This window comes from Diplotaxodon limnothrissa, linkage group LG1 (genome assembly GCF_057381915.1).
Source record: "Diplotaxodon limnothrissa isolate DT_005_m linkage group LG1, D_limnothrissa_male_GT1.1, whole genome shotgun sequence".
NCBI classification, from domain to species: Eukaryota; Metazoa; Chordata; class Actinopteri; order Cichliformes; family Cichlidae; genus Diplotaxodon; species Diplotaxodon limnothrissa.
Genome location: NC_140596.1, coordinates 5,506,465 through 5,534,394, shown reverse-complemented (window position 1 = coordinate 5,534,394; position 27,930 = coordinate 5,506,465). Strand labels below are relative to the sequence as shown.

Genomic DNA, 27,930 nt, shown 5'->3' with positions numbered 1-27,930 from the left:
CGATATATTTCATGGATATGTATTTCATAGGCCTGGGGAGTAGTCCAGGGTGCAGCAGGTTATAAATGTTTTTACAATAAAGTGGCTGGACATTTAGAATGTGACAGAAAATCTTAATCAGGAATATGGTGGCCATGTGTAACAGAAAGACAACGAACCAGAGACATTGACACTTACAGAGAGAATGACACTTCCTACTCTTCTGTAAGACCACACTTCCTCTGCCTTTGCCGAGTCCTGGGGACATCTCCCATGCATGCTGGGTGTCACAGCAGACGGATGACTAGCTTCACTAGCACCATGCCATTTCCCCTTCTCACACAAAACTGTCACACCCCCCTTCTCCACTCATTCCCAGCCTGCCGGGCCTTACTGTTTCTTGGCCCGGACTGAGATCGGCACACACACACACACACACACACACACACACACACACACACACACACACACACACACACACACACACAGGAAAGTACATGGATATTCATACATACACACTCTCACAAGAACAAGCATCCATGCCTTTCTCTTTCTCTCTGTGATTTACACTTGGTGGGAAACTGCATAGCCACACATTCATCCCACTAAACAACTCTTGGAGCCTATTTTCTCTCAGGCAAAGTGAGTAACTCTACAAGACTGGATTCACACTGAAATGCTAAAGGTCACGTCACTGGATCTTACCAAACAGCCCATATGGCAAAGAGCGGCAGCAGATGTCGGCCATCACCTCTTTTGCATAATAAGAATAGACTTTTCCTAAAACAGCTGAAAATCCAGCAACACTGTCTAAGCATCCAGCTTGTTTTACTGACTGAACATTCCTGACCTTACATGACTGTTACTGAAGTATAAATGATGGATGATTTCAAGTTTGAGGACTGCTCTGAACGAGTCCAACACAAAGACACTGGTCCCTGGTACGTGCACACACATGTACAAACCCCTGAGCTGTGTGCCCCAGCAGCTTCCAGTACCAGTAATAATTATTAGAACAGTTGCAACCGCTGCCAGGAAATTATCATAAGTAGCCTATTGCTGTTTTTCTCTGCATTCCAATGATTGGAGAATAAACTGGAGAAAAAACAAAACCAGGCATAAAACAAACACTACCCCCAAGACATCACACAACAAACAGAATATTCACGAGTGGGGGAAACTACTGTATAGGAAGGGATAAAAATGTCTCGCTCTGAGAATTCAAGATTTGCCAATAGGAAAGCTGCACACTCTTACAAATCAAAATTTGCCACCAATTTGCTCTTGTTCAGACTTCTGGAGGGGATGTTGGCTTGTTTGTGTCCCCTGTCAGAGTCTGGAGGGTTCTGAAATTAAGCTTGTGACAAAACATGCAGTTACTGTACTAGAAAAAACCATTCTGCTAGTGCTGCATAGCAGCATTTATTCTTATCAATACTCATGCATTAAAGTTCATTTGCAAAACCACATTAACGCCTCTGGTAAAATCTACCCCGGTTCTGTCTCCCCTTTAAATCTCTCATAAATCTCGGAGCATCCCTTCTTCTACTAGCACCACTGCAGAGAGCCACACTTTTCAATTTCTGGAGTGAGAAAAGGACAGGGGGTAAAAAGCCTCTTCCAGTATTACATCTTTTCTACTTTATTACCAGTCTTCTGGGAAAATGGGGGCAGCTTTGCAGCCTGGCTATCTGTTTACATTTTCTTTACAAGACTATATTGGAATTATAATTGTGTTCTATGGCGCCTTCTTTTGGTGCCTTGCTCTGTTTAAAGGTCCTATGGACCTGGGGAGATGAAGAAAAATGGACCCCTTTTGAGGGATTTGATTACTGAGGAAGAAAATGCAGCTGCACACTGGCCCTCTTTTTTTCTTTTTCCCTCTCTGTTTTCCTCCAGGTGCCAATCTCTCGGGATGCTCGATATTAGAGCTGGAATGGCGCTGACACAAGCGCATTGAAAAAATAATTTCTTTCTGCGGCAAAGGTGGAAACAGAAAAAAGGAAATATAAATGGTCCTTATGAATTAGGTGATTAAAAAGAAGTCTGAGTTTGTCCTGCTGACCAGAGAGCCCTCCTTACTCGCTTTGTGAAGCGTTTTTTTTCCAACCAAGGTTATCAAAGGTCACAGTGTTCAAATGCTCTCTGTTGATGAATGCTTCGACGTTCCCTCAGAGCTGATATTACACTAACCTTAAAAAACAATATCAGATATATGGACATATTCATAGTTTTTGAAGCCAGTCTTTGATTTATATTTTAACAGGAGAAAATGCCCCCTGCCAAAAAAAGAGGTAGGTGTGACTAAGAGTTGAAAAGTCTCATTTTAACTTTTTCATATGCACATTCTGAGAGTTGTTATTCACTTTCAAATATTTTGCATTTCTCCAGTTTTAGCATGTTACAACAAGTAAAAAAGAAAGTGTTATCAGCAGGTAGAACACAATATGACATGCAGGGTACACAAACACAGCATAAATATTCCATCACTATATGGATAATTGCTGATATTCCTGCAGCTCAACTACATTGCGTAGTGGAGTCGAGTGAGACAGTGAATTTGTATCCTTAATAATGTTTGGAATTAATTAAAATGCAAAGCCACGAGCCCAGAGTGCAACCACAGGTGGCAGTGAAGTGAGCACACTAAGAGCTGTGATGAGTGCAAGCCCCCATAACTCATGTCCATTTAACTGATGACTTCTAATTTTATTATTCTTATTCTTATTATTTTTGCCACCATTTCAATGAGATGAGTTTGCCATTTTATACAACAATTTCCTGTGTAATATCATTCTGTCAATAAGTAATTACTTGCTTGGCAAATTGCTGTGCAAAATGTTCATCGGAGGGGAGAAGATCCATATCAATTGTTCATTTGCATAATGCAAATGAATCCTCTGAGAGGAAAAAACAACTTTGCTGCCATCGCTGACAGTTGGATACCAGCACTGCTGCTGGAAAAACATAAGTGTCTTTACTACAGAGCAGCGCAAAGGTCTACAGCATTTAGTATTTAGTATTTAGTATTTATTTATTTATTGTCATTGTCAAGAACAATGAAATTGCGTTTGGGGCTTCCATACAACCCCAAAAAAAGAAGAAAATAATAAATACCCCTTAAAACCCAAGTGTACATATTTAACCCAGTGTGACTCCAATGCAATAAGACAATCCTTAGCAATAATGTTCGTAGAAATTCAGACAAAGACCTGAGAAACATGACAAAATACAACAATGCAACCCATTCAATATTATTGTACTGTGAGATATGATATCAGATATGATAGTTATCTATTTAAGAAAGAGGGGGGGGGCAGGAGGGGGAAGAGAATAAAGATATGATGCACCAATGCAGACCAGTTCATTGCTATTAAGAAGTTGGATATGGTTATTGTCCGTGAGAGGGGGGCAGAGAGTTCAGGAGCCTCACAGCCTGTGGATACAGGCTGTTGGCCAGTCTGGATGTTCTGGCCTGTATAGACCTGTACCTTCTCCCTGAGGGCAGCAGATGGAAAAGGTGGCGCGCAGGGTGATGTTGGTCCCGCAGGATACTGTGCACCCTCCTCAGACAGCGAGTGGGGAAGATATTACTGATCTCTGGCAGACTTGTTCCAATAATTCTGCCAGCTTCTTTCACCACCCGCTGGAGTGCTTGCTGATCGGCCTTGGTGCAGCTGGGGAACCACACTAGAAATCCATACGTCAGAACGCTGCTGTTTCACTGTTAGAAGCAGGAAACTAAACTCTAAGACGCAGCTGATGGAATTATTTTTTTGTTGCTGTTTAGTTATTTTCAGATACAGTTTCAACTGGCAGGAGAAAAAAAACTCCAAACTGCTACCAATATTTGACAAGTGGATCGGGGGTTTCTGAGTAGCTGTCCATTTGCTGACACATTAGCAGAGGATGAGCTACCAGCAACTCCATTAGGCTTTCTCCTGATAGAGTAACACCATTTTAGCCCCCTGTTTACTTAATATGCAGGATCCGGCCCCCTCTATTTGTTTCTAATCAACTGATAAGACAGAAGGCCTTTTCTGCAGTCCCCGGAGGATGAAAACCAAACTCTTAATGGTCATTAGTAGCAATTATGTTCCGTAACTGGCACACCCCCTCTGCTTTTGCTGTGTTGGCTGCTTAGGCACATGTGGATCCGATGTGGACGCAGGGGACCCTGAATGCAGTTTTAGAGCAGGATACGCTCTGATACGCTGCGGCTGACCACAGCTTTTATTTGATGATGGATATGTTTAGTTTCCTGTCTGATTGGGACAAGTTGTTATTTGTGCTTACACATCTGCAGTATTGAGATAGTTTGTTAGCTATATTTAAAAGCATTGTTACAATGTGTAAATTGCCTCATGACCCAAAATACCCCCTAGTCTCCTCTACTTTGAAATCGTCATAATAATAATAATGGATACTTTATTGATCCCCATGGGGAAATTACTTGTTTTTCTCTGCATTTGACCCATTCACTCAGTGAAGCAGTGGGCAGCCCACTAAGCAGGCGCCCGGGGAGCAGTGTGTAGGGACGGTACCTTGCTCAGGGGTACCTCAGGGTAGCCGTTAAGTGGATTCGAACCGCCGACCTTCCGATCATGGGGCGACCACTTTACCTACTGAGCTATCCCTGCCCTGTCATTAACACAGCACTCTGAGTTTACAGTAATTGCAGCATTGTCAAAGGCATCTTGAGGACACCACATGAAGTCCAACCCGGCATGTAGCAGCACCCCACTCCCCCCCAATTAGCTAACTCAGCTCCTTTGCTACAGGATTCTGGAGACTTGTGATTTTTATGCAAAACCGCTAAGATCAAACGGCCTCTGCCCTAATCCCCTGGGTCGAACCTGGGGAGTGTGATCCTTATCGACAAATGCCGAGCCAGTGCAGACCAAGATCCCATTACGTATTCACATAGACCTTTTTGACATGCATTTTCCCTACGCACCAGTGATGCAACAAAGACAGGAAACCCACTTCTATTTTTGCATTGTAAATGTTAGCACACATTTTGTGTTGATAAAACCTGATCCGAATCCTATCTTGATCCGATGTGGTATTTGTTGAAGCAATGCCGCACACTCACACATCTGCTCAGTTAAATCCCTCCATCCTATTTTCATCTGTGTGTTGGACTGGATATGATCCATTTATGAATCCCCAGAGATAATTTCTAAGAAGCTCCTGTAGATGAATAACTGGATAAGAAATGGGATATTATGGATATTATGACTATTGTTGAGCTACACTGACATATAAATAGAAGCAACATCACACACTTAAACCACAGAGCAGCAGCATGAGAACTGCTAGTGTACTATAGGATTCAGCTGTGCAAACAGGACAACAGAATACCCTGTCACACACTAAAACACACACATACACAGAGTGCTCAGCAGTGATGAGGAAGGCCATTGTCAGAAAACTAATAAAGAGGCAGTGTGTTGCTGCAGTGCGGTAATTACACATCCCAGGATATCAGCACAGTATTTATAAAAACACTGGGCATCAACAAAGAAGAGAAGGTCATCAAGGCAGATATGGCATTAGCATTTTGACAGTATACACATTAAGTGTGTTCACACATGGACAGAAACGTGCTTGTGTGAGTGGGCATGCATTGGTACACGGGCACACCAAAAAGATAATGTCATGTTTTTCTTATCTGGCCACTCAACGGGACACATAGACAATGTGTGTTTGTGTTTGTGTTTGCATGTGCATCTGTGTTTATGTGTCTGCGTGTAACTGTGTGCAGAGAGTGACGCTGATAAACATGCCACATCTTGGCAAGTGGTGGTTCAAGCAGGCCCAGCTTCTGTAAACATTGAGAGGGCTGCACAGATTGAGATGGAGAGAAACGAGGACCTGTGTGACTGCTTCCATCCAGATGGAGGCTACAATGATTTTGGGGTTGGCCCAGGTCGTTTCCCCCAATGACAAACCATTCAAAGATCTGTGGAGGCATTAAAATATTGCTGCTTCACCACAGCTGTTCATTGTCTTCATCAGCTAACAGCAGAAATGCGGTTTCGTGACGTGAATAAAGCAGAGAAAGTAACATAAAAAGGGCACTGTGCCATTTGGCAAAGGGTTCTTTTTCTTGGTGTCGAGGAGAGACATCTCAGGAGGAGGGGGGGGGTTCCCTCTAAGACACAGCTCTTTGTTTTTGTTACCTTTAAAGCATCTTTGCACTTTCTAGTCTCACTCTTCAATGCTTGCAAAGAATTTCCACAAAGCATACTATGTTATTGACGCTGCTACATTTTTTGGATGCATTTGGTTCAATGTATTACTCAAATACAATTATTAATGACAAATGTGAAAAAAGCTTCTCTACTTTTCTTTTCTTCTTTGTTTTCTTTTGTTGTAAATTATAATTTCCAAAATGTAATTCTAAAAGATAGCATCAGAAGTTGAATTGCTATGCATCTTTGACTTTGCTCCACTCACAGATGTATGTTGGGTGAACTGGAAATTCTAAATTGCCTGTAGGTGTGAATGTGTTATGTGTGTGAGAGAGTTTGTGTGTTCGACTGTGATGGATTGGCAACCTGTAATAGTGCCAAACTATCACCTCTTGCCCAATGCGTACTGGGGCAGGCTCCAAGCCCCATATGGCTCCAAGCTGTTTGTAAGACATATTGGTTCTGCATTGGTATACAATTACCAACATTTAAAGTGCCATATGTAAATAAGAACTCAGTATAAAATATTAAATTCCTTAATTTTACTTTTAGATATTTTAGATATAGCATGCTATATTTAGATAATATAGCATGCTTTTGTTGCCTACAGACAAACAAAGTCTCCAGAGTGCATACACTGTTGGTTGTGCTTTGTAATATTCAGTCATTTGATATGTACAAATTCTGTGTGGGTGACCAGTAAAGCTAATTTTGCTTCAGTTTCACTGACCACACAGTCTGCTAACCCTGCTAGTGGGCTGAAATTGTTACCAGTTCTCAGTCCCATCTGCTATTTGACATTTGAACACTTCATTTGTTCCTCTGTGTAAGGATTCAATTACAGGGTAACGTACAAATAAAAATAACTGCATCTATATAGGGCTTTATTGATTACTCAAATTGCTTTACACTACAAGCTCCATTCATCTGTTCACACACACACGGACACACACACACACACACACACACAATAATTTTACTGTATACATGCAGCACTTTCCTTATCATGTATCTTATCCGAGGACTCTGACATGCAGGCCACAGGAAGCAGAAATCAAAGCACCAACTCCTTTGATGCAGCCAGTACGACTGAGGTAACAGGACAAAAAATTAAAGACACCCCCTTTGCATAATGTGGGATAGACAATGCTGCTCTTACTTTGAGCTCATCACATGCTCACACTTGGGCATTAAATCAGAAGTTCCCTTTTAACATGACAACTGACATTGTGAATATTTACCAAAACCATGATTTTTGTTCTCAAGTATCTCATGATGCCTAAATCTAATCAAGAAGTGAGTGAAACAATCAATCTTCTTTATGATATTACTGTAATGCTGAATGAGAAGGAACTATGGCTGAATTAACCTCTTAAGGTGCCCAAGGGCATAAAGATTCTTGTTGGCTTGTGCTGAAACTACTAATTATTTCACTTTATCTTTTTTCTTTGTTACCCAGAAACCAACCGGCACTCTTGATCTGACAAAGAAACAACTTGGTAAGTAATCCATCCACTTCAAGTAATTAAAAATGCCACAAATTGTGAACATTTGCCAGATTTCTTGAATATGTAAATTAGGCCATTTATTACTAATTTTACACAGTGAACAATGCATTTTTAAAAATGATTAATGTCATCATAGAAGTACAAGACACATACAATGCATCACTAAAGAAATAATGTAACCTTGTGAGATGTTTTCTGTGTGTTAATTGCAGAAACAGGAAAAAAAATAAAGCAATTTGATTTGAAACATCATTAGGACAAATGAGTTCATTACTAAATAAAGTAAATAAGGTCTCTGAACAAGATTGCACAAGTGGTGCCGTGAGGTCTGTGATGATGTAATAGTTCATACTCTTCAAAGTTACAAATTTGTAACAAATTTGCAGTTAAAGAAATTACACGAACATAAATGAAGTAGACTAAACCCAGGGCTCTGGGTCTGGAGGCTGAGGGCAATAACCCAGTTGGTAGTCCAGCCTTCGGGGCAATATTAGATAACCGGCTTCTGAGAGCTTCTTGAGAGTCTTGTGTCAACATTCATGTAACACAACATTTTTCAATCACTAGCTTACCATAGAAAATAACTCTGGCTTTCAGATATCACTTGAGTGCTTGGGCTCTCAGTGCTGTTTCTACATTTATGTACAAAAATGGTTCCAACCTTTTTGTGTAAAACCAAAAAACAAACAACAAAATAAAAGTAAAGAATTCAAACATCAGTTTGTCTGTGAAATCATCCTTATTAGCTTTAACCAAAAGAAATACTCGTGTTTATTCATGTATGACATCACCATTAAGCCATAAGTAATCAACCTCTGCAATGATACTACATTTAAACGCTTTGATAACTTAACTAAATGTTCACCCTCCTCCAACATTACATAAGTCCAGTCTTTCATCAAACTCATTTACGATGATGTTACACTAATTGGATGTTCTATTATTCATAATAGCAGCAGTTTTTCTTGGAACTTTGCATTTCATTAAACCACAATAGAGAAGACCACGCATTGGTGAAGATTTTTTAATATTTCATCAGATAGACCATTGGTGCATGTCCGCTCCACAAGCAGAACAACAAGCATTTACCGCTAGGATAAAGGCAATTAGCCAGACTTCAGTAACAGACGGCCTATAGCCCCTAAAAGCTTTTCACATGTTTCTGGCATCCTCTATTCGGTGTCCCTCAGCACATCATTTTGTTGCCATCGAGAGCAGAGAGCAGCTGAGAGAGGCAACGTAACATGCCGTGTCCCTCGTTGTGCATGCTCCAATAGTAGACCAGGAATCTTTGAGAACACTTTCAACATCCTGCATGCTCGGCCCTGATTCCCATTAAGCATTCATGATTCATCTGGATTTTATATTATAACGTTTTGAATTTTTCATGCAGCCCCCCCCCCACACACACACACACACACACTCCATCCCCCCTTCCTCTTCACATCCCACCCCCTTTTCTGATCTGACAGAAAAAAGAAGACTTAATCAAACATCGGAGGAGGGGGAACTATCCAAAGTGTCACTTTCACACACACAAAGACGCATGTGTTTCCATCATCGCCACCTGCTTCTTACATATACATATACTTTTTTTTCTTGAAGTTAGTTGATTTATAAGACACAGGCTAGCTGTATCGCATGCACCTTGGAGACACAAACACTAGGAAGAAGGATTATTGAAGGGATACAGGTGTATTCACAGGTAGAATGCAAGTAAGGTTGGGTAGTAAAGTATGGCGGGTGTGTGGGTGCTGCCCTTTTACGTTCTCTGTCGCCTCCCTTGGCTATTATTTCAGCTATCTTTTTGTTCTTTCTGCAGAAAGGATCATTAAACCAAAATAATTCATTTGTGAGAAAGGTCAAAGCCACAGTCTGTTGGCACCCAGATACCCGAGTCAGGAGTGGTTGCATTAAGGCAGAAGCAAGCACAAAGGATGGCGCCGCCAATTCTCCTTATGTATGTGTGTGTGTTTTCTTTTATTGTCACATTCGTGATTGAGGTGAGCAACCCCGAGCCTTCAACTCAGCAGTAATGATAATCATCATCTTTAACACCCGTTATAGGTGAAGACACCAATCTTCAAGTAAATGTCACACCCACTGTTTACTAAGGCCACTTTGTTTTTATATTGCATGAGGCAGGTGAGGAGGGGGCTAGGGACTAGCTAGGGAAGAAATAGGAGGGAAGCCAAGGTGTGCCAGTAAGGAAGCAGAGGAAAAATGTTGAGGACTGTCATCTTTTAAGTGCCAGAAATAGGCACTCACCCTCCAACTGATCCAGAACTCCTTCCCCATTGTCTCTCCTGCTCCAGCCCACGTGTGCTCCCAGCTAACCGTGAAGCCAAATGCACAGCCAGTCACACAATAACAACATCCATTCTTAACAAGATTACTCCGGCAGTCCCAGTTTGGCTGATGGGACGTGCATGGGAGCAGAGGCGCAGGGATAAGCCGCCTGCAGCTGCCTGCAGCGTTTCACATACGCTGGGATCTGTCCATAGGAGAGGAGCTTCCTGGGGAGTTGAGCCAAACATCCAGCCCACAAGAGCACACTGGCATGGAAGCAAGCATCTTTAGCTACTACTGCTGGTTCTGTGCCTTATGCCCACAAAAGACTATGGCAGAGGCAAGGGCCAATTAGCAGGTTTCAGATATTCATAATCTGTTCATCTGAAAAATCAGATTTGAATAATTGTAACCTCATTTACTGCTACTAATGCTTGGCCAGCGATTTGACTTGAAAACACAATCCATATTTATAAGTATGCAGAATGTCCAACGTCATTCAGATAACTTGTTGCCTAATTTAGCTGCGCATAATATTTTGCCTAAGAAATCAACAAACTTTTCAGCAAAGACAAAACTCGAGTCTGTTAAATTTAACTCTTGATGAAAAAAAAGATGTAATCAAACAAAGCAAAATTGAGCCCATTTTTAAAAGAAGCATGGCTAATTTAGACAAAACAATGCATCAGCCAAGCCTGTGAGGTGAACCGCTTTAATTCCTATAAATTAGTTAGAGCAAAGTTCAAGGCAGAGTGCCAGATGATTTAGCCCACTAAGCGCTCCACCTCCGCACAGCCAGCACAGGCCAAGCCCGGTGAGCCAGGGAGAGTGAGGGAAGCAGGAGGAGATGAGAGCTGAGGGGAGGGAAGGCAGTTAAGAGAGGGCTGGGGTAGTTAAGATTCGGACTTAATGAGAGGATAGTGTTTCTCTGGATTATAGCTGGAAGAGTTCGACACTGTTGACTGACAAACAGTGACATGGGAGCAAGCTAATCGCAGCAATGCAGTCCAAGGTGAAACCATAAAGGGACCATTTGTTATGAATTAGTACTGATGCAGAAACTCGGAAAAGTGGCCCCCACATGAGCTACTCACTGTACAACATGGATTTAATCATGCTGAGCCACAGATGTGAGTGATAGCAGCAAGCTTGTTACTTTGCTCAGGGACTCTGAAGCCATGTGAATGGATGTGCTTTCCTGTTAAATTATTATTGCAGCTGATGCATGTACACAAGAGAGCTTCCAGGGATGGCGGACGAGGTGCATCCCCTATGATACACTGAACTGAAACATTATTTCAGCTCCCATAAGAAAATACACAAGGAGGAAATATAGTGTGTAATTGTATGTAAGCAGTGGCTGTATGTGAGAGGAGAAGCAGGAAATTGTGATCTGTGGAAGTCTGGTTGTGAGGTGTGTGTGAGTGTGTGCGTGTTTAAAAACACATAAAGGGGGAAATGAAATCAGTGATATTTTTAAATATGGCATATCATACTTATACTAAATGACATGCTGGTAAAAATAAAATTCTTGGCAATAACATTTAAGCTACAAGCACTGTCAGTACACTGGAAAGGTAATCAGGCCAGTGAGGATGAGATCACCTGGAAATTTGAAACACTGTAGATTTCAACCTGCAATTTCTGCTCAAAGCACATATCGTGCAGTTTAGAGAGAAATCTTTCAGAAATATGACCACAGTGAAAACCCAGCAAATGTTTGCTAAGATAGACCAGCTATAAAGCTTCGTGGACACACTGTATTTACTCTTGCACACATAACCCTAATGTCTAAATATACTCCATCCAAGCTGGTGTCCGCTCATCTCATTTTAGTCTGTCTCAACACTCCTGAATGGACTGGAGTACAACACACGCATGCACATACACATATGCAGCTTGTTAATGGGAACCAGGATGACAATACAAAGCCATAGACAACCTGTCAAGCTCTTCGAGGGCAACACTAATGTGATCCCACAGCTCTATCAGAGCCATCACTGGGCCCAGTATTTTATTACAGACTGGGAGGGACAGACAGAGAGAGAGATTGGAAAAAAGGAAGGGGGGGGGGGGGGGGGGGGTGACCATGGCCCATTGATATAATGGCCCTGCTGGCATTAGTGATGTACTGTACAGGTGAGGCACACAGGGAAAGAGGAGAGTGTGGTAACAGGGCAGGGGAAGGTGCAGGAAGTAGTGGACAGGGATATGTTAGAGTGTTTTTAATCTTTGTTTGTTTGTATGTTTTTTAAGGGAATGGGGGGGGGGGGGGGGGTTGCTTTTTTCTCTAAACTGCAAATGAAGAGGGAATGGAGATCTAAGAGCTGGAAGACAGAGGAGCTGTAGCTCAATATGGATCTGTGTGGTGCTGCCTGAAGAGAGATTACAGAGCTGTATTCCAGGAGCTGTTGTGGGTGTGAGAAACCAAATGGAATGGAAAGAAGTCCAACAAACATTGATGGGCTTTCCTTTTCTGGATTTGGTGACAGCTTTTTTTATTCAACCCTCTCACTATGGCACTGGAACCTGTGTCTAATTTGGGCTATATTTCAGAATTAATTATATCTGAGCCAATGCTTATAATTTATGTGTCATAATGGCTATCAATCACTGGCAATAAATCGGCTAATATTCTCATTAACTCCCACTCCTCATCCATCAATCAAGGACATAGCCAGATATCCGTTCAACAGTTGGAGCCAGAGTAAATTCAGATAAAGGTGGGCGATCCTCATTAACGTCAGGCCAAATCGGCACTACTGAGTCAAGGAGCAAGCTCAACCTTTGATCTGCTCGAGCGGCAACAGTGGCGCCTTTAGCGGGACCAGGGAGTCTGAGGCTTCTCTGGCAGCTGTATTCAGGACTCAATCTCGCCTTAGCTTTGCCTCACTGCTTCACATCGCCAAAGCCAAACACTCTGAGAAATTTTAACAATGTCATTGTACCACACCCCATCAGCCCCAGAGGCAAGCTTACTTGGGCTCAAGAGCCACTCTCTCCATAATCACCCCTTCACAGAGAGAAAGAAGGAGAAAGAGGTGGAGGTAGAAGTGGGGGACAGAGACTGAGAGAGGCAATCCAGCTGAGCAAAAGTAGCTTGCATCAGTATTTATAGAGTGATATGCCACATCTTGTAATAGCAGTCCAAAGCACAGAAAGTAACAAAAAGATCTGAACCGAATTCGAAAAACTGTGCTAGCTAATCGTAATCTATTCAGGTCCAGACTGAGACAATAAACAGACTGAAAAAAATAACATTCTCTTCTGATATCATGTGAAGTGATGGGAATTTTACCTTTTCAAATACAAAATTCAATAAATAAATAAACACATTTTTTCCAAGGAACACGCGGATGGGTTCAAGCTGTGATCTTTCAGTTTCACCTGAACGTACATCTGAAGGGGAAAACAAGAACGGAAGATTGAACCATTTCACACAAGTCAGTACAAGAAAAAAGGTCTTCAATTTTAGGGGGGAACAGAGCTACAGAATATCACCTTAGCTTCCAGCAAAACACCCAGCAGACTTATATTACACCACCAATCTGATAGTGCTCTGGCTCTTCTCGTTGGGAGTTCTGTCAAACAGCTTGTTTGGAAGAATAAAGCTTGCATTTTCTTCCCCAAGAACCTATGTGAAGAAAGACAAAGCATTTTCTTTTCTTCTTTTTTTTGTAGAGATTCATCTGTTGTCTTTGCTGAATCGGTAATCAAAGCCAGATTTTTCTTTCTGCATCACTGTCACTCTTGGCAATCTTATAGTTTCACCTGAATTGATGAATATTAATGGTCCATTATTCTCTTTGTGAAAAAAACACAAAACGCATTCAGTCCTGTGGTGAATAAAAGTGCTAGACAATAGGATGAGGGATCACTCAGTTTAACACATTTTGAGTACAACTCAGCCCTGGAATCCATCATTAGCAATACTACACCATATGCTAAATGATTGCCTGGAAGTAAAGCTAAGAGTTAAATCTGAGACTGTGAGATTGTTCCTTCATAAACTGCCATCGATCTGCCTTGCACTACAAAGAAAACACATTCTGATATCTCTTTGGTGCAAACACAGCAATTTGTTCAGTGTTTGTCTTCTGTTCTAAGGAAATGTTTTGCCTTTAATGGCCTGGTGTAATTGAGTTTCTTTGTTGTATGTTTGAATAATTGAAATTGCTCTGATTAAAGATGCAAAATGGTTGGTAAACATGGCTAATGCCTTGCCAGGCATTGTACAGAAACGCAGAAAAAAAAGTCCGAAATTCAACTACAATACTCTTTTTTATACTAAAATAAAAGCTATTTTTCACCATTGTGATAATGCAATGGTAAATCGAGAGCTGCTTTGCCCAAAATTACCCTCTGCCTGGTTTCCAGTGGTCTCCATAAGAGTCTTTACGCGCTCAAGTGGTATTGGTATCTCCCACTCATTGTCATCGATGAGCAAACATGTGTCCATATGAACTAGCTCTCTGTTCTTAATGATGGGATATTTCTGAACCATCCTAGCTGATGATGAGTAATCCTAAAATCCCTTCCAACGCTGTTCGTTTTAAGCTACAGCAACAAGATTTCACAGCTGTCTCCCCGACTTCACTTTAACAGGTACTGCATGTCTGCTTCCGCGACACAAGCAGGACTGACGGGGGTTGACGAGCACGCCGCTCAGTGAATCACAATGTCGAGAAACGATGCGCTGAAGAAGAACACCAAAAGGGAAGGGGGCTGTCACGCCTTATGGCCGTCCTTCTCACTCTTCCACACCTCCCTGTCCTCCCCCTCCTTTCCTGCATTTATGCTAATAGTCTCTGCTGGGAGAGAGCACCGTGGCTGACACACAGTTAAAAATCAATGGCACAATTTCTCTCAAATACAATCTCTTACTCTTGTTACCAGTATTTGTATAGTCATCAGAGTGCACCAGCAAAAAAAAAAAAAAAAAGCTATAGGATGGAAAGAGTCCAGTCTTGGCCTGGACTTCGCTGACAACCATCCCGCAACTGCAGACACAGGCGGCCTCACACAGCAGAGAAAATTGTGCAAAATACACAGAGAGCTTTGTGACCCATTTGAATCACACCTCCCACCCATTTGATTCATTTTTTAATTAAGCACGAGAAACACTGGGAAAGGGGAAGAAAAGGAGACAGAAAGGAAGAGAGATTTATAGTCTTAAAGGGATGCAGTGCCATCTTGGTCTAACACAGGACTTATCTTAGCTCTGCCAGGCATACTCATGAGCACTTAACCTTGCAGTGAACGCTACCCATCATCATCGCTTTACAAAAAAAAAAGGCTAGCTGCCTTTTTCTCTGCCCAGAGCTGCCCCCCAACCCTACCCCAATCCTTGCACTGTCCTTCAACAGGAAGATGCTTATATCTATGACTAACCTATCCTACAGTCAACTTTGCAAAGCATTAACTGAGGCCTTGAGAGAACACATCCTTCATGACCGAGAACATAACTTGATTTTGTGCCACCAATTCTCTGCTGACAATGTGCAGAACATTTGACACTCTGGCCAGGGGCACACAGCACAGTATTCAAAGCAAAAGTGTGTGTAAGCTTGGAACTGAAATCACAACCGTGTTATCCACATATTTATCTTTATTAAAGGGTGCTGACTTTATTCTGTTTTTAGAAACTTGTTTTATGTGGCTAAATATCTGTGGATATATAACTGTCTGGGTGATGATGTGTGAAATGTTCAGTTGCAGCTGTGAGCTACTGAACATCTAGCCTGTGAAATCCAGGCTCAAGAATGGAAAATGTGGATCCGTTACTGTTTGTTTGTTTCAGAATTCCGATGAGCAGCCATTGTTAAATTCAGCAGTGGCTGCCTAATTGATACGGTTGAAAGATTAATGCATCACTTAACAGCATTTTTGTGTTAGCATGGTATTTAGAAAACACAGGTGCAAATCCCACATGGTGGTAAATGTTTAATTGATGCAGCCATATGACTACGCTCAGCATAAACGAAGAACAAAAAAAGACGGAAAGTGAGAATAAAATGATGCACTTGCCTTGTTTTTTTGTTTTGTTTTGTTTTTTTAAACAAAAAAAATAGAAACAACTTTTTTGCATCAGTCCAGCCATCAGTTATAACAGAGGGAGTGAAATAAAGAATTAAACTCACTGCAACGGCAAAAAGTCAAACAAAAAAGACATACTAACCAATTATCAAATATTAGCTGTGATAAACTGTTTGCAAAAACTACGACTGAACAAGATCAAATATTATGCTTGATGGCCTGAATCCCTGCCCATGCCAGAGTGGCTGGGTGATATTCTGAGGGAGGGATGTGAGCGTGGCTGCCAGCCTTACTCTCCCCAGGTGAATCCCAGCAATGAGCTGTGAACAAGCTGCTTTGGCTGGGCTGGCCAGCAGCCTTCCCCTCCCCTGAAACCTGCCTGACACTTCCACACAGGCCAGGGAGCAGGTGGCCTTTAGCTGCAGGATTAGCCTGCAATTCTGTCCATCACACAGCCGCAATGGAAAATGTAACCAGTGCTAAAATAGACCTATTATTTCAAAGGATTTTATCGATGCTATAAACTGTGTCTAAAGAATGCATTTACATGTCAAAATACAACACTAACATTTTAAAATGAAAAGAAAAAAAAATCAGGGACTGCAGTCTCATCGTGTACCTTTACTTTTTGCAAAAAAAGTAAAAGTTAAGAACTAACAGTTGTGTTTGTTTCTCTGTTTCTGACTAACTTGGATTGCAAAAACATCCACATGTAACAGCAAGAAATGTGCCACCATTATTTGATGGGAGCTTAATTATTTCTATGAGCATTTTCTGACCCTCTCTCGCTGCCTTCCGCTCTCGTCCCCATATCTCTGTTTCCCCTTGACAACCACAACCCTCCCACTGCCCATGGGAAGAACAAAAAAATGGAGGGAGCATTCAAATGGCCGAATTAATGTTTCCACACGATAAGCGAGCTTAATATAATGCTGACAATCACAGCACTCACCCTGCCAACTAGAATTGGATCTGGTCCAGAAAATTCCTCCAGCACAAACATTTGATTCCAAACCCATCCTCTCTTGGCGCGGCTTAGTAATCTTTGTCCTTCGCCAACACCGCTCGCCACCACTGCGGACCCACCAGTTTGTGTACTTTTGGACTGGCCTATGATAGGAGTCATAGACACGGACAGAACACAAGTAATCCACACCAGCAGCAAGGACAGCCACAGATCCATGAGCATCTCCTCAGACCGCTTTGGCATCCTGTCGCTGTGTGTTTTGTTTGTTTGTTTGTTTTTGTTTGTTTGTTTGTTATACGGGATTCTTCTCTCCGCGTTGTTTGCCCCCTCCTCTCTTCAGATCAACCGCTCCTTGTTAGATAACAAGAAAAGGTTACTTGTGTCCTCCTTTAACAGCAGTGCTTGCATTCATGGTGTGGTAAAGGTCACTTGCACACCTTGGCATACCTCCATAGCGTTTGGTGAGGGGGTAACTCTCTTAGCACAGCATCCATTTGGCATTATTCCGAGGGGGGGACCTGCAACGAAGAAATCACAGTTTGTTAGTTGTCTCTTGGTTTTGTGGGGAGCTGTCAGAAGATGATGAAGACAGAGAGAGGCAGAAAAAAAACAAAACAAAAGCAAACTAAAAAACAGAGTCAAATTAACATTTGAAGAAATCAGATGACACAGATAGCATGAGAGGCAAGAAAAAATGTTTCTAGAGTAGCAAAATGATACAACAAAGATGTTTTTAATAAGAAAATAAATTCTCATTTTAGGATAAGAAGTCTGGATGTCACTTCATCTTTACAAATGATCTATCTGTAGCAGCCTGACCCTTTGCTCCAATCTTGTTTTCATATTATTCTGCTACAACAGAACAAATGGTTATGTCTCCACTCTGAGGCTATTCATCCTGAAATATCAGATTGCTTTGCTTTAATCTGTTGTTCTGGGGATTATCCTGATAGATTTTGAGAAATTACACGTTCCTTGTGATTAATGTTTTGACAATACATTTCGGGTTAAGCATTGTTAAAGCCTGCGGTCATATTCCTTAGATATTGGTGCGTGCATGCATGCAATAGCACCAGGTTTAAATAGAGAAGCTGGCAGCAGGTGAGCCATGTCAACAGCACTGCAGCTCACTGATATCCAAGTAATCCAGATGAAATAATTGCTGTGGTATTTAAAGCCATGTTTACTCACTGAAACAAATGTGCAATATTACACTTGAACTGCTGTTTTCTGATAAGCGTGAACATAAAGTTGTTTCCGTAAACACAGAAACACAAACACACAAAATTGGATACAACAGACTGATGTTACAGGAACACATAATAGAAGAAGTGAGTAAATTAATGTAAATTTTGCCCTTCAATCAAGAACAGTTTCGGCTCCTTAAATGCTTCGCTCAGTCTGACGGGCAGTGTTCAGCTGAATGCAAAATCAGAGGGTAAAACAGGCACAGGTACAAAGGGTTGGCTTTGAGTTGTCCTCAGCTAAAACTGATGGAGGTGGAGATGCTACCGGAGCACAGAACGGCTTACTTTCAGCGCGGTTTAATCTTAGTTTTGGTAACTTTTACTATGCACCGAATCTCACTGTGGTCATATGCTGTGTGATTACAGCGTCCCATTCCGAAGGACAGTAACGATGAATTCCACCTGAAGCTGCACTATAACAAAGTGTGAAGAGATCCGAATTACTGTGACACCGACCCGGAGACTAAGAGATCCTGGACCAGGTTAAGAAAAAAAAAAAGATTAAAGAAGAAGAAGAAGGAAAACGGAATTGTATACAGATGAGAGAGTAAGTGAAACTGGTAAAATGCCAAATCGTAGCCAACTTAAAAATCAGTCACATTAAATCACTGACATAATTTCTTCGGCATTTTAAGTCTCTGTGGTGCGTGACAGAGCAAGCGATTTCAGCACCAAGAAGACAGAACAGCTCCCCGCCAGAAAGCAGCCGGTCCAGGCAGCTCAGCCGCGAACAGAGCGGCGAAGAAGAAGAAGAGCTGTCCAAGGTAGGAAATTCCCACATAGGGAGATTTTAATTGCTAGTCAACGAGCAAAATGAAAGGATAAACCCCCAAAGTTTGAGCTTACTACTCGCCTTTCATGGCTTTAAAATAGTCTGAGGCAGTATCCCGATTACCCAAATTTGCTCTCTATCTGAAGTTTTACCCTTTGAGGAGACAGTCACTCCGTGTCATCGCATTAAACGTGCATAAGAATTCAAAAAAACAAAACAAAAAAAGCATTCAGACATACACGACCGGCTTATACTGGTGACGGAAGCATGAATTACAAAAGATGTAGCCTAAGTTGCTGAGCTCTCTGTAGACTTGCTCTGTCGCTCCGAGTCACCTCGCTCCTGTAAACGAGCCCGGCAAAATGCGCTGAAGCCACGCGTTGGAGAAAGGGGTTATAAGAAGTCCTGTTCAACCTCTCCACAAAACACCAATTTACCTCAATAATACCTGTTAGGTTTATATATTATGGTGGTGGGCTGTACTTACCAGTGAGACTTGCATCCTTTTCCAGTGCTGCATTATTTCTCCCCTTAAAACGCCAGAAACTCCAATGCGTTTCATTCGAGGCGGTGGATAAATAAGCAAAAGCCGGAGAGTCAAACTGCTAGAAATCCTTCCCGCAGTTTGTCAGTGCGGAGTGACAGTGTTGGTGTTGTAGTTAAGAGCTCCTACAGGCTTGCTGGCCGACTGGAAAAGTGAGGAAGAGATGGAGGAGAGATGCACGGTGGCGAAGAGAGCCTCCCCTCCACTGCGCTCATTGGGTTGATGAGGAGTCGGGTCAACAGGCGCACAAATGAATGCATGCCGCTCTGCCCAGGCACGGACGCGCAAAGGTTATCGTCTCACATTGCCGGCTGCAGCTGTAGGTATTATCTAGATGTGTGCAGGTAAAACGGTTCTTATCGCAGTGTGTGTGTTTTCTCTACTCTCTCTTTTTTTTCTTCTTTTAGTAAGTGACGCATGCGTTGGCCTTCGGTTCTCCGGGTTAATAATGAAATTAAATAGGCCAGACGACCGGTGAAACGAAGCCGAGTTGCTCATTTACAATGCCATTTGATATGGTTAAACAATAAACAGATGGACACACACACTGCGGGGCTACCATGGAAAGCAATGGTAAGCAAAGAACACAGAATACAATGGTCACATTTATTTACATTTTTCGAAACTAAAGTTGGTGTAAAAAAAAAAGAAAGGAAACGAAAAGCATAAAAAAAGGGCGTTAATCCCAGAGTTTTTGAAAACAAGGAGAAAGGAAAAGGTTAAACAGGTCTTCATTAAGACTGTTAGTGAAAAGGTCACGCTCATCATTGCATGCCTGAATGTGCGTGTGTGTGAGTACAGAAAAGTGCATGAGTGACAACAGAGGCCCGTGCTGCTGTCCACATAGAGAGTGTCACGGAGGAGCAGGGAGGACTCGGCGCAGACTGAAATCTCAGAAAAACAGGTTTATTTACACACTCCAGGTGCACTATATACAGGTGAAGGAGAAGGGGGCCAGGGTTCCCAGGGGTGCAGAGCGGGGTCGGGAAAAGCGTCCAGAGTCTCCAAACCAAACACGAGAAATCTGCATACAGAGAACAAGGGTTAGCACGGAACTTTCACGGACAGAGCTCAAAACTGGCTGAGGCTAAAGTAGCACTGACGAGCGTTACTCAATAGTCCAGCGGCGAGGTGCTCTCAGTCACTGCCTTAAGTAGCGGGAGCAAACAAGGTGAGGAGCCACAGGTGATTGCCTACAGGTGGTGGAGGCCGGGAGCTCACAATGAGCTCCGCCCAGGCAGCGAGCAGAGAGAGAGGAGAGAGAGAAAAGACAAAACATAACATGTAGCCACACAGGGCCAGCCGAGCAGGCACGGGGACCATGACAGAGAGCCCTCTAGTGTTTGTATAGCTACCTAGCAGCAGTCACGGGGGATGGGGGTGCTTCATTAGCGCAGCGGGAAAAGAATGTCAGTATACTGTCGTATTGCTGTCTTTTTCCCCGAATCTCTTTGTGAAACTCACTTCCTTCCACCGAGCACTTATTTGCCTCCTCTTTGTTGCAATGATAAGTCACGTTCCCATCACTTCAACACAAGAAGTTGTTACACCTTACTACCTTAACACACAGAGTTGTTCCTCTTAGGTTTTTCCTGGTGGAGCCCTTTTGACCCAAGTGCCAGACATCCCAATTAGCAAAGACATCAAGTCTACCATTATATATTTTTTGTACCATTTAATTTTCCTCCCACTCGTGCTTTGATGTTGCAGCTGCATTTCAGATGGGAATTCTCCAATCATCTTTTTTAAAAGCTCCTACTGCATAATGCATAAGGCTGTAAATCTTGAGCTATGTTACTCTTTCTCGATATGAATGAAGATTTCACCGACTGACACTTGAAGCGTAGCAGATATGTGTGGACAGAGATAAATGTATAAGAATGACTGCTTGGGAGGGGCTGTGCATTTAAAAAACAGAAAATACTCCAAACTTTAAAGTAAATAAAACAGCCAAAAGGCATATTACAGTAGCTGAAGCTAATATTTCTTAGATGCAGTCTAATCTTCCTCTCTCTGTCACACACACGCACACACACACACACACACACACACACACATAAACACTGCCTAACACAAGATGTCAAACTTCAAAGCGCAAGCCCTAATTCATGTTTAATACAAGAATATACACTTTCATAAAACTTGCATTGTCGTTATTCATTGCACGTTCTTTCAAAGGTAGGGTAACAGCTCCACTGACATCAGGTGAATCTGAAACTAACTAATCATTCAAAAATCTCCTTCTGTGAGCAGCGTTTTGTGTAAATTAGAAGGTTTCAACTTTAAATTAGTGATTAATTCCACTGACATGGCCCCTGCCAGTGATCAAAATATCAGATGGCTTCGAAAAAGGCAAAGTAAGTGAAGGGGAAATGGTCTTTGGAACCCAAGCATCCTCAATCGATCATTAGTTACTGCTTTGTCAGTACTATTAATCACAGAGCTGTTGCAGCGTGTGCCACATTTCCACGTCTCAGACTCCACATAACAAGTCATCACCACAGGGATTGTTAGCATATATAAAGTTTGTTGTTTGTTTTCTTCTGCTATTTCTTGACTGTTCGACATCTAAAGCACAAGCTTGTCCACACTTATAGATAGTCACTCCAGGGTATTCTCTGTTTAGGAGTTCATGAGTAGGGATAATTTTGCTGCCCCCACTAATTTCACAGAGTCTCCAACCCAACACCTAGAACTCATTTTAATAAGCAGTGAGCCTTGAAACAGCACTGGGCTAAGGTTGAGATAACTAGAAACTTCAAACTAGCCCATTAGCTTGACATCCCTCCTGTGCTCTGCTTGACTTTATTGGTGTTATTGCTAATAGCTTCTAAGTGTACCTCTATCTTCCCTGCTGTGTTATCTCTTGAAAATTGTAATCTTCTTGATAATAATATGATCCTGATCACCTGATCATCATACATTTTACTTAGTACTTTGATCACTATTGTTGTGCCTTGCAATGATGACTCAAACACACGTCCCCACTTGCTCTGTTGGCAGTCTTTATCCTTCAAGTTTGGGTCCTCTACCAGAGGCCTGGGAGCTTGAGGTTCCTCTGTAATATCTGTGCAGTCCCTAGGACTGGGTTTTTTCTGGATAGCGATATCTGATGTCATTTCTGGGGTCTGTTGGAGCTACTCATCAAATTTGAGGGTCAGTGCACTGAGTTCTCTGATTACCATGGGAACCATTGTTGTTTTCTCCTTCCACATCGTTTCTAGCTCCTCTCTATGCAGCCAGGAGACAACAGTGAGTGCTCACAGCCAATAATAAAACACAGTGGAGGCTCTGCCATAGTTTGTGGCTACATTTCAGCCAACAGTGTTGGGGAATTAATTGAATTATTAACATAGAAAAGTAGAGTCTGATTCTAATCCATTACGCAATACCATGTGGAAAGTCTCTGACTGATAACAGCCTCATTTTGAAGCATTACTGTAATCCAAAACACATTGCCAATGCAGTAAAACACACCTGTATTAAAAACAAACAAACAAAGGAAACAAAGGGGCAAAAAGAAAATCCTAGCAATCATGGAACACTTTTAATTATCGATTGGCCTCCTAAGATCTAGGACCTCATCAGTACTGAATCAATGTGAGATCATCTTGAAAAAAATGGAACAAAGGGAAGCCAAAGAAGACCTTTTAAATGACCTTCAAGAAGCCTGGCCATGGACTATTCCTGAAGACTACTAAAAGAAACTATTTAAAGAAAGCTTGCTTAACCCGTAAAAGTTGAAGGGAGCCCCCACAATCCCATTTGCATATATTTTTTAAATGGCAACCAAATAAGTTAGAGCAATAATTCTTTTTGCATATGAAAAGGGAGGAGCTTTACTTATATATCATGCATTCAATTTCATAGGACTTCCTGTGTTGGAATAAATGTCATCACCTTATCAACACAAACTATCACATGGTTTAATGTGCGCCATTACCTGCGGAAACCAGAAGTGATGCCATTTTCGCTGGAAATGTAGTTTTCTCTGGGACCTTTCAAAGCTCCACTGGTGCTATTGAAAGTCATGTTTGACTTTGTGCCTTTCTATATAGTTCCTGGGACACTTAGAACTTTGATTATACTTTTGAAAATAGTTTATTTTGTAGCACATGCTGGGGTTTTTTTTGCAAATTGTGCACAATAATATCTATTTTTGTTTTTGCTGCAGTTTTTAAAAATGTATGTATCTTAAAATAAACTTATGAAGACACTCAAATAAATGTACTTTCAAACTTATTAGCACTGTATAAACTCTGCTTTTGTACTTATATACTGTACCAAAAATGTACATCTGGAAATGTGCGTGTGTACCTGTGTGGGTCTAGGAGTTTGTGTATGTGTGATTTTCATTTTAACTATATACAACAGAGAAAGGCAGTAAATCCACACAATACAGAAACTAGAGTGAAACAATTTAAGGCATTTAGCTTAGAAAATTATTCCTACTATTAACTGATTATCAGATTAGGTCATGTTTTTGTAGTTCTTATATAAATAAAGTTTAAAGTGAACCCTGTAAGTCACTGTCACTTCAGTTACTAAGGTATCAACACTGCAATGGTCATGTTCAGTTTGTGAACAGTGAAAAAGACACAGTACTATTTTACTGTAAAAAAATAAAATAAATAAAAAAGCTTTAAAGGAAGTGGGACTATTGGGACCAGTGCTTAATCACTCTCCTCCCAGGATTTCCCAAATGATTGAAAGATCAAAAGTACCATGGTTTTCCTTCAGTCACAAACTTCTCTAGCTAATCTTTGTGCTATTTACACAACCTGTAGGCCAATAGAAGGGTTACAATAGGATATCAGTTGTTACAATGCACTCTGGAAGCTGGGCTGGTCTGCAAAATGGCAGTGGGTGGAAGAACTCTGCATTAAAAGTGACAACATTTTCTTCTCCTTTATTTCTTCCTCTTCTTCCTCCTCTTCACCTTCTCTTGCTGTCTTGGTCAATGGAACATTAAAATAGCATATCAGTAAAAGAGCTCTACTCAATAGGCATGTGGCGGGTAGACATGAAAGGCTTGGAAATACTCATTGTTCTTCATTGTCAAGTGCTGCCCTCTCCATTTGACAGTATGATATTAACAGCACAATTGAGTACTCAGGCTGGTTCCTTCCATTCGGCTCCTTCAAAACCACTCTGGCTCATTTCAGGCAGTTTTTTAAAATCCTTTTTAGAGCTACTGTGAATTGTTTAAAATGTCAAAATATGCAAATCACTTCTGACCTCTTTTGAATCATGAAACACAGCATAAAAATCCAACTTAAATTTGAGTATGAGAAAAAATTCTGAAATAATACGGCTCTTGCTTAAACACTCAGTGAGCAGTAAGCAACCAGTCCCCCATGCTTCAAGTCACTGAAAAATTTGTTGGCGATGTATGTGCTTGAGCAGACCGATATATACTGTAAGTACAACATGTGGCACATTAGCATTCCTAAAAGTCACACTTTAATTGGTTACAGATTAAAGTTAATTGATTTAGCTGATAGTTTTAAAGCTCCTGAAGATAATTAAGTGCAGTGCTGAGAATTCTGATATGTTGACATTTTGAGAATGAACAACCTGTAACGTGTGGGTACAACATAACGTTAACTAACATCTTAATCATGCAAATTGAAAAACACGGCAGATTTAATTATCACCGGTCGAATCATTGGTCCTCATTAATTATATTGGGCTTATTTATTCATATTCACATATCTATTCCACTTACTTCCCAATTATGCAGGACAGTCCTCAGACCCCCGCTGATATAACAAACAGTGATTCCATTCCTGCTTCATTAGAGGATGCATGTAATAGGACGCCGAGGGGATGGAGGGACAAATGAGCATCCAAGGTTGAAAAGCAGTAGACAACAAGAATCCAAAGCATCTGCAATGACTGATAGATTGCCTTAATAGTCACATATCTATATATATTGCGCCTACTGGAGGGGGTAATGAAATGTGTAAGGAGGAGGCTCAACTTTTATCTCTACTAATGCAAATAAATTAACTCCACATCATCCAACAGCCTGCCCATACTGCAACTTTATAAATCATTAAAATCGCAAGGTGATTCAATCAGTAGTACATAGCTGTTTTCCACTATACTACTGTTAAGAAATATACTCTAAAACACTTCTTCAGTAAAGACTCAGAGAAGAGAAACACACAGAACTTCTTGCTAGCAAGGGCAGTCTCCAGAACTGAGAGTCGCACTGAGAAACTGCCCCAGTCTTTATTCATACTTCAGTGAGCGTTTGTTCCTTACATTGGAATGTGGAGGTGTACGTACGTGTGTGTGTGTGTGTGTGTGTGTGGGGTGGGGGGGGGGGGGGGGGGGGGGGGTCAGAGTGTGGCCCCATAAACGACTTCCCTTAACCTGCTGGTCTGGAAAATCCAACAGTTCATCTATATGTAAAGAAGCACTTAAACTAAAACTGACATAGCTACGTTAATCCTACCGTAAAACAATAAGACAAGGTACGACCTCTCTCATGCTCCTAGGATGTGGGGGTGAACACCCTAGAATGTTACAGTCCTCCTAGGATGAGACATTCTTTCAATATGCCACCAACTATATACTTCTACACACAAATAATTACATGCAGCATTCTACCATATGCAAACTTATATCATTAAAAGATTATGCTGACTACTAAGTACAATTTTCCTATTAACAACTACCTATCATTTGCCACTATACAACTGTGGGAAAGTCCAGATTAAACTGGAATTTTATTTTTAAGTTGTAAATATTTATTCTTTAACAGACAATGACCTGCAATTCATTTTAGCCATCTTAATAACAAATAACTCAGTGGCTTCGCTGCATTCTATGAAATCACTAATGAGGTCACCGTGTTTTATATTTTACTGTGAACAAAGGCAATAAGTTTATTTTCTCTTGAGGGGCTCCTAATATACTGTTGCTGCCGTATGGTCCATGCAGCATTGTGAATCACTTTTTGACGGCACCATATCATTACATATGCCAAAATAAAAAGACATTAGTCTCTGAAGTCATTAGTATTCATCATTATTCAGGGTGAAACAGCACAGATGTGTTACTCATGACAGTGCCACACTTTTATGGTTTCTAAATCTTGCCCAAGGTCCTTGCCAAACAGATTAACATAAATGAAATGAACTATGATTACACAGAAAAGAACATTGAAAACAACCATAAAAGCCTGTGGTGCTCAAGAACATGCTACTTATTTATTTTTCTTTTTTTAAAGGTACAGTAAGTAATTTTTTTTAGATTATTAATCAGAAAAATTAATGTTGTACTCATAAATATACATTGATTACTGAGTAATTTCAACTTTAAACATACCTTGATAGAAAAATCTGATTTAATTCATTAACAACATATAGGAGTGGGCACTGGCATAGTAACCTCCTCATAGGAAGTAGGCTATATCTTCCACTTACTTAAGAGAGGGACAGAGTATGGCATGGGCCCATGAAAAGGATAGAAAAGAAGGTTTGGGGTTCTTCCTCTAGTTTCCCATGTATGAGTGGAGAACTACAGCTGAAGAATCTAACTCTTTGTGTAACACTAAAGGTAATAGTTTGTGCCTTCCATGGTTGTTACCAGTCACTCAAGCCCTTAAAAATTAGCAGATCTCTTGGGGCCTATTCTTTTCCTGGCCAATGAAGTAGTAACCATCCAAATTACCAACAGCAAGCATATTGAGGAGAACTGCTGTTAAGGGGTGTGGCTGACAAATTGCACTTAACCTGCAAGCGTTCTCCGGGAAGTATTTTGTCGAGTGTAGAGAGGGGCATGCACAGGTAGAGCTATGCAAGAGAGAGAGAGAGAGAGAGAGAGAGAGAGAGAGAGAGAGAGAGAGAGAGAGAGAGAGAGAGAGAGAGAGAGAGAGAGAGAAAAAACCTTCACCAGTCATTAAAACCACTTGTCTAATATTGCGTAGGTCCTTCTTGTGCTCTGTGGTTTATCATACAAGCAGTATATGGCACCAGGTTGGCAGTTTGGTGCCTATGTGATTGGGGGGCACTGATGAAGCCAAGCTGCAACTGACAACATGAGTGTTGCTGTGGTGTGCTTTCCCAAAAAGTTGATTCTGTTCATCTGGGCATAGTGTTTTTAGTTGGAGAAATGTTTCGTCACTCATCCAAGTGACTTCTTCAGTGTGCTCTGTTTGCAAGAAATCTTTACATAATTGGGATTGTCAAGGTAACATTCACATGAATGCCACTACCAAGTTTTCCAAGAGAACATTGCATTGTTATACACACTTACTTTGTTATAAGATGCTCATTTCATCATTTAGTGTTGCTGTGGTTTCAGTGGTCTGGCTAATGTGTGTATTTACACTCAATATGAGCATACAGAGCATGTGTATAGTTGTATTAACCTTTTGAG

General features: G+C 41.3%; 1 protein-coding gene across 1 annotated transcript in view; it reads right to left on the bottom strand.

Annotated features, from left to right (window-relative positions):
* The window catches only part of cdh8 (cadherin 8), a 95,006-nt gene extending 77,787 nt beyond the window's left edge, over window positions 1–17,219 (bottom strand). The window contains exon 1 of the mRNA XM_085351688.1: window positions 16,962–17,219. Within this exon, the coding sequence (XP_085207814.1) occupies window positions 16,962–17,219 (258 nt within the window). The remainder of the gene's footprint in view (window positions 1–16,961) is intronic.
* Window positions 17,220–27,930: the final 10,711 nt, after the last annotated feature.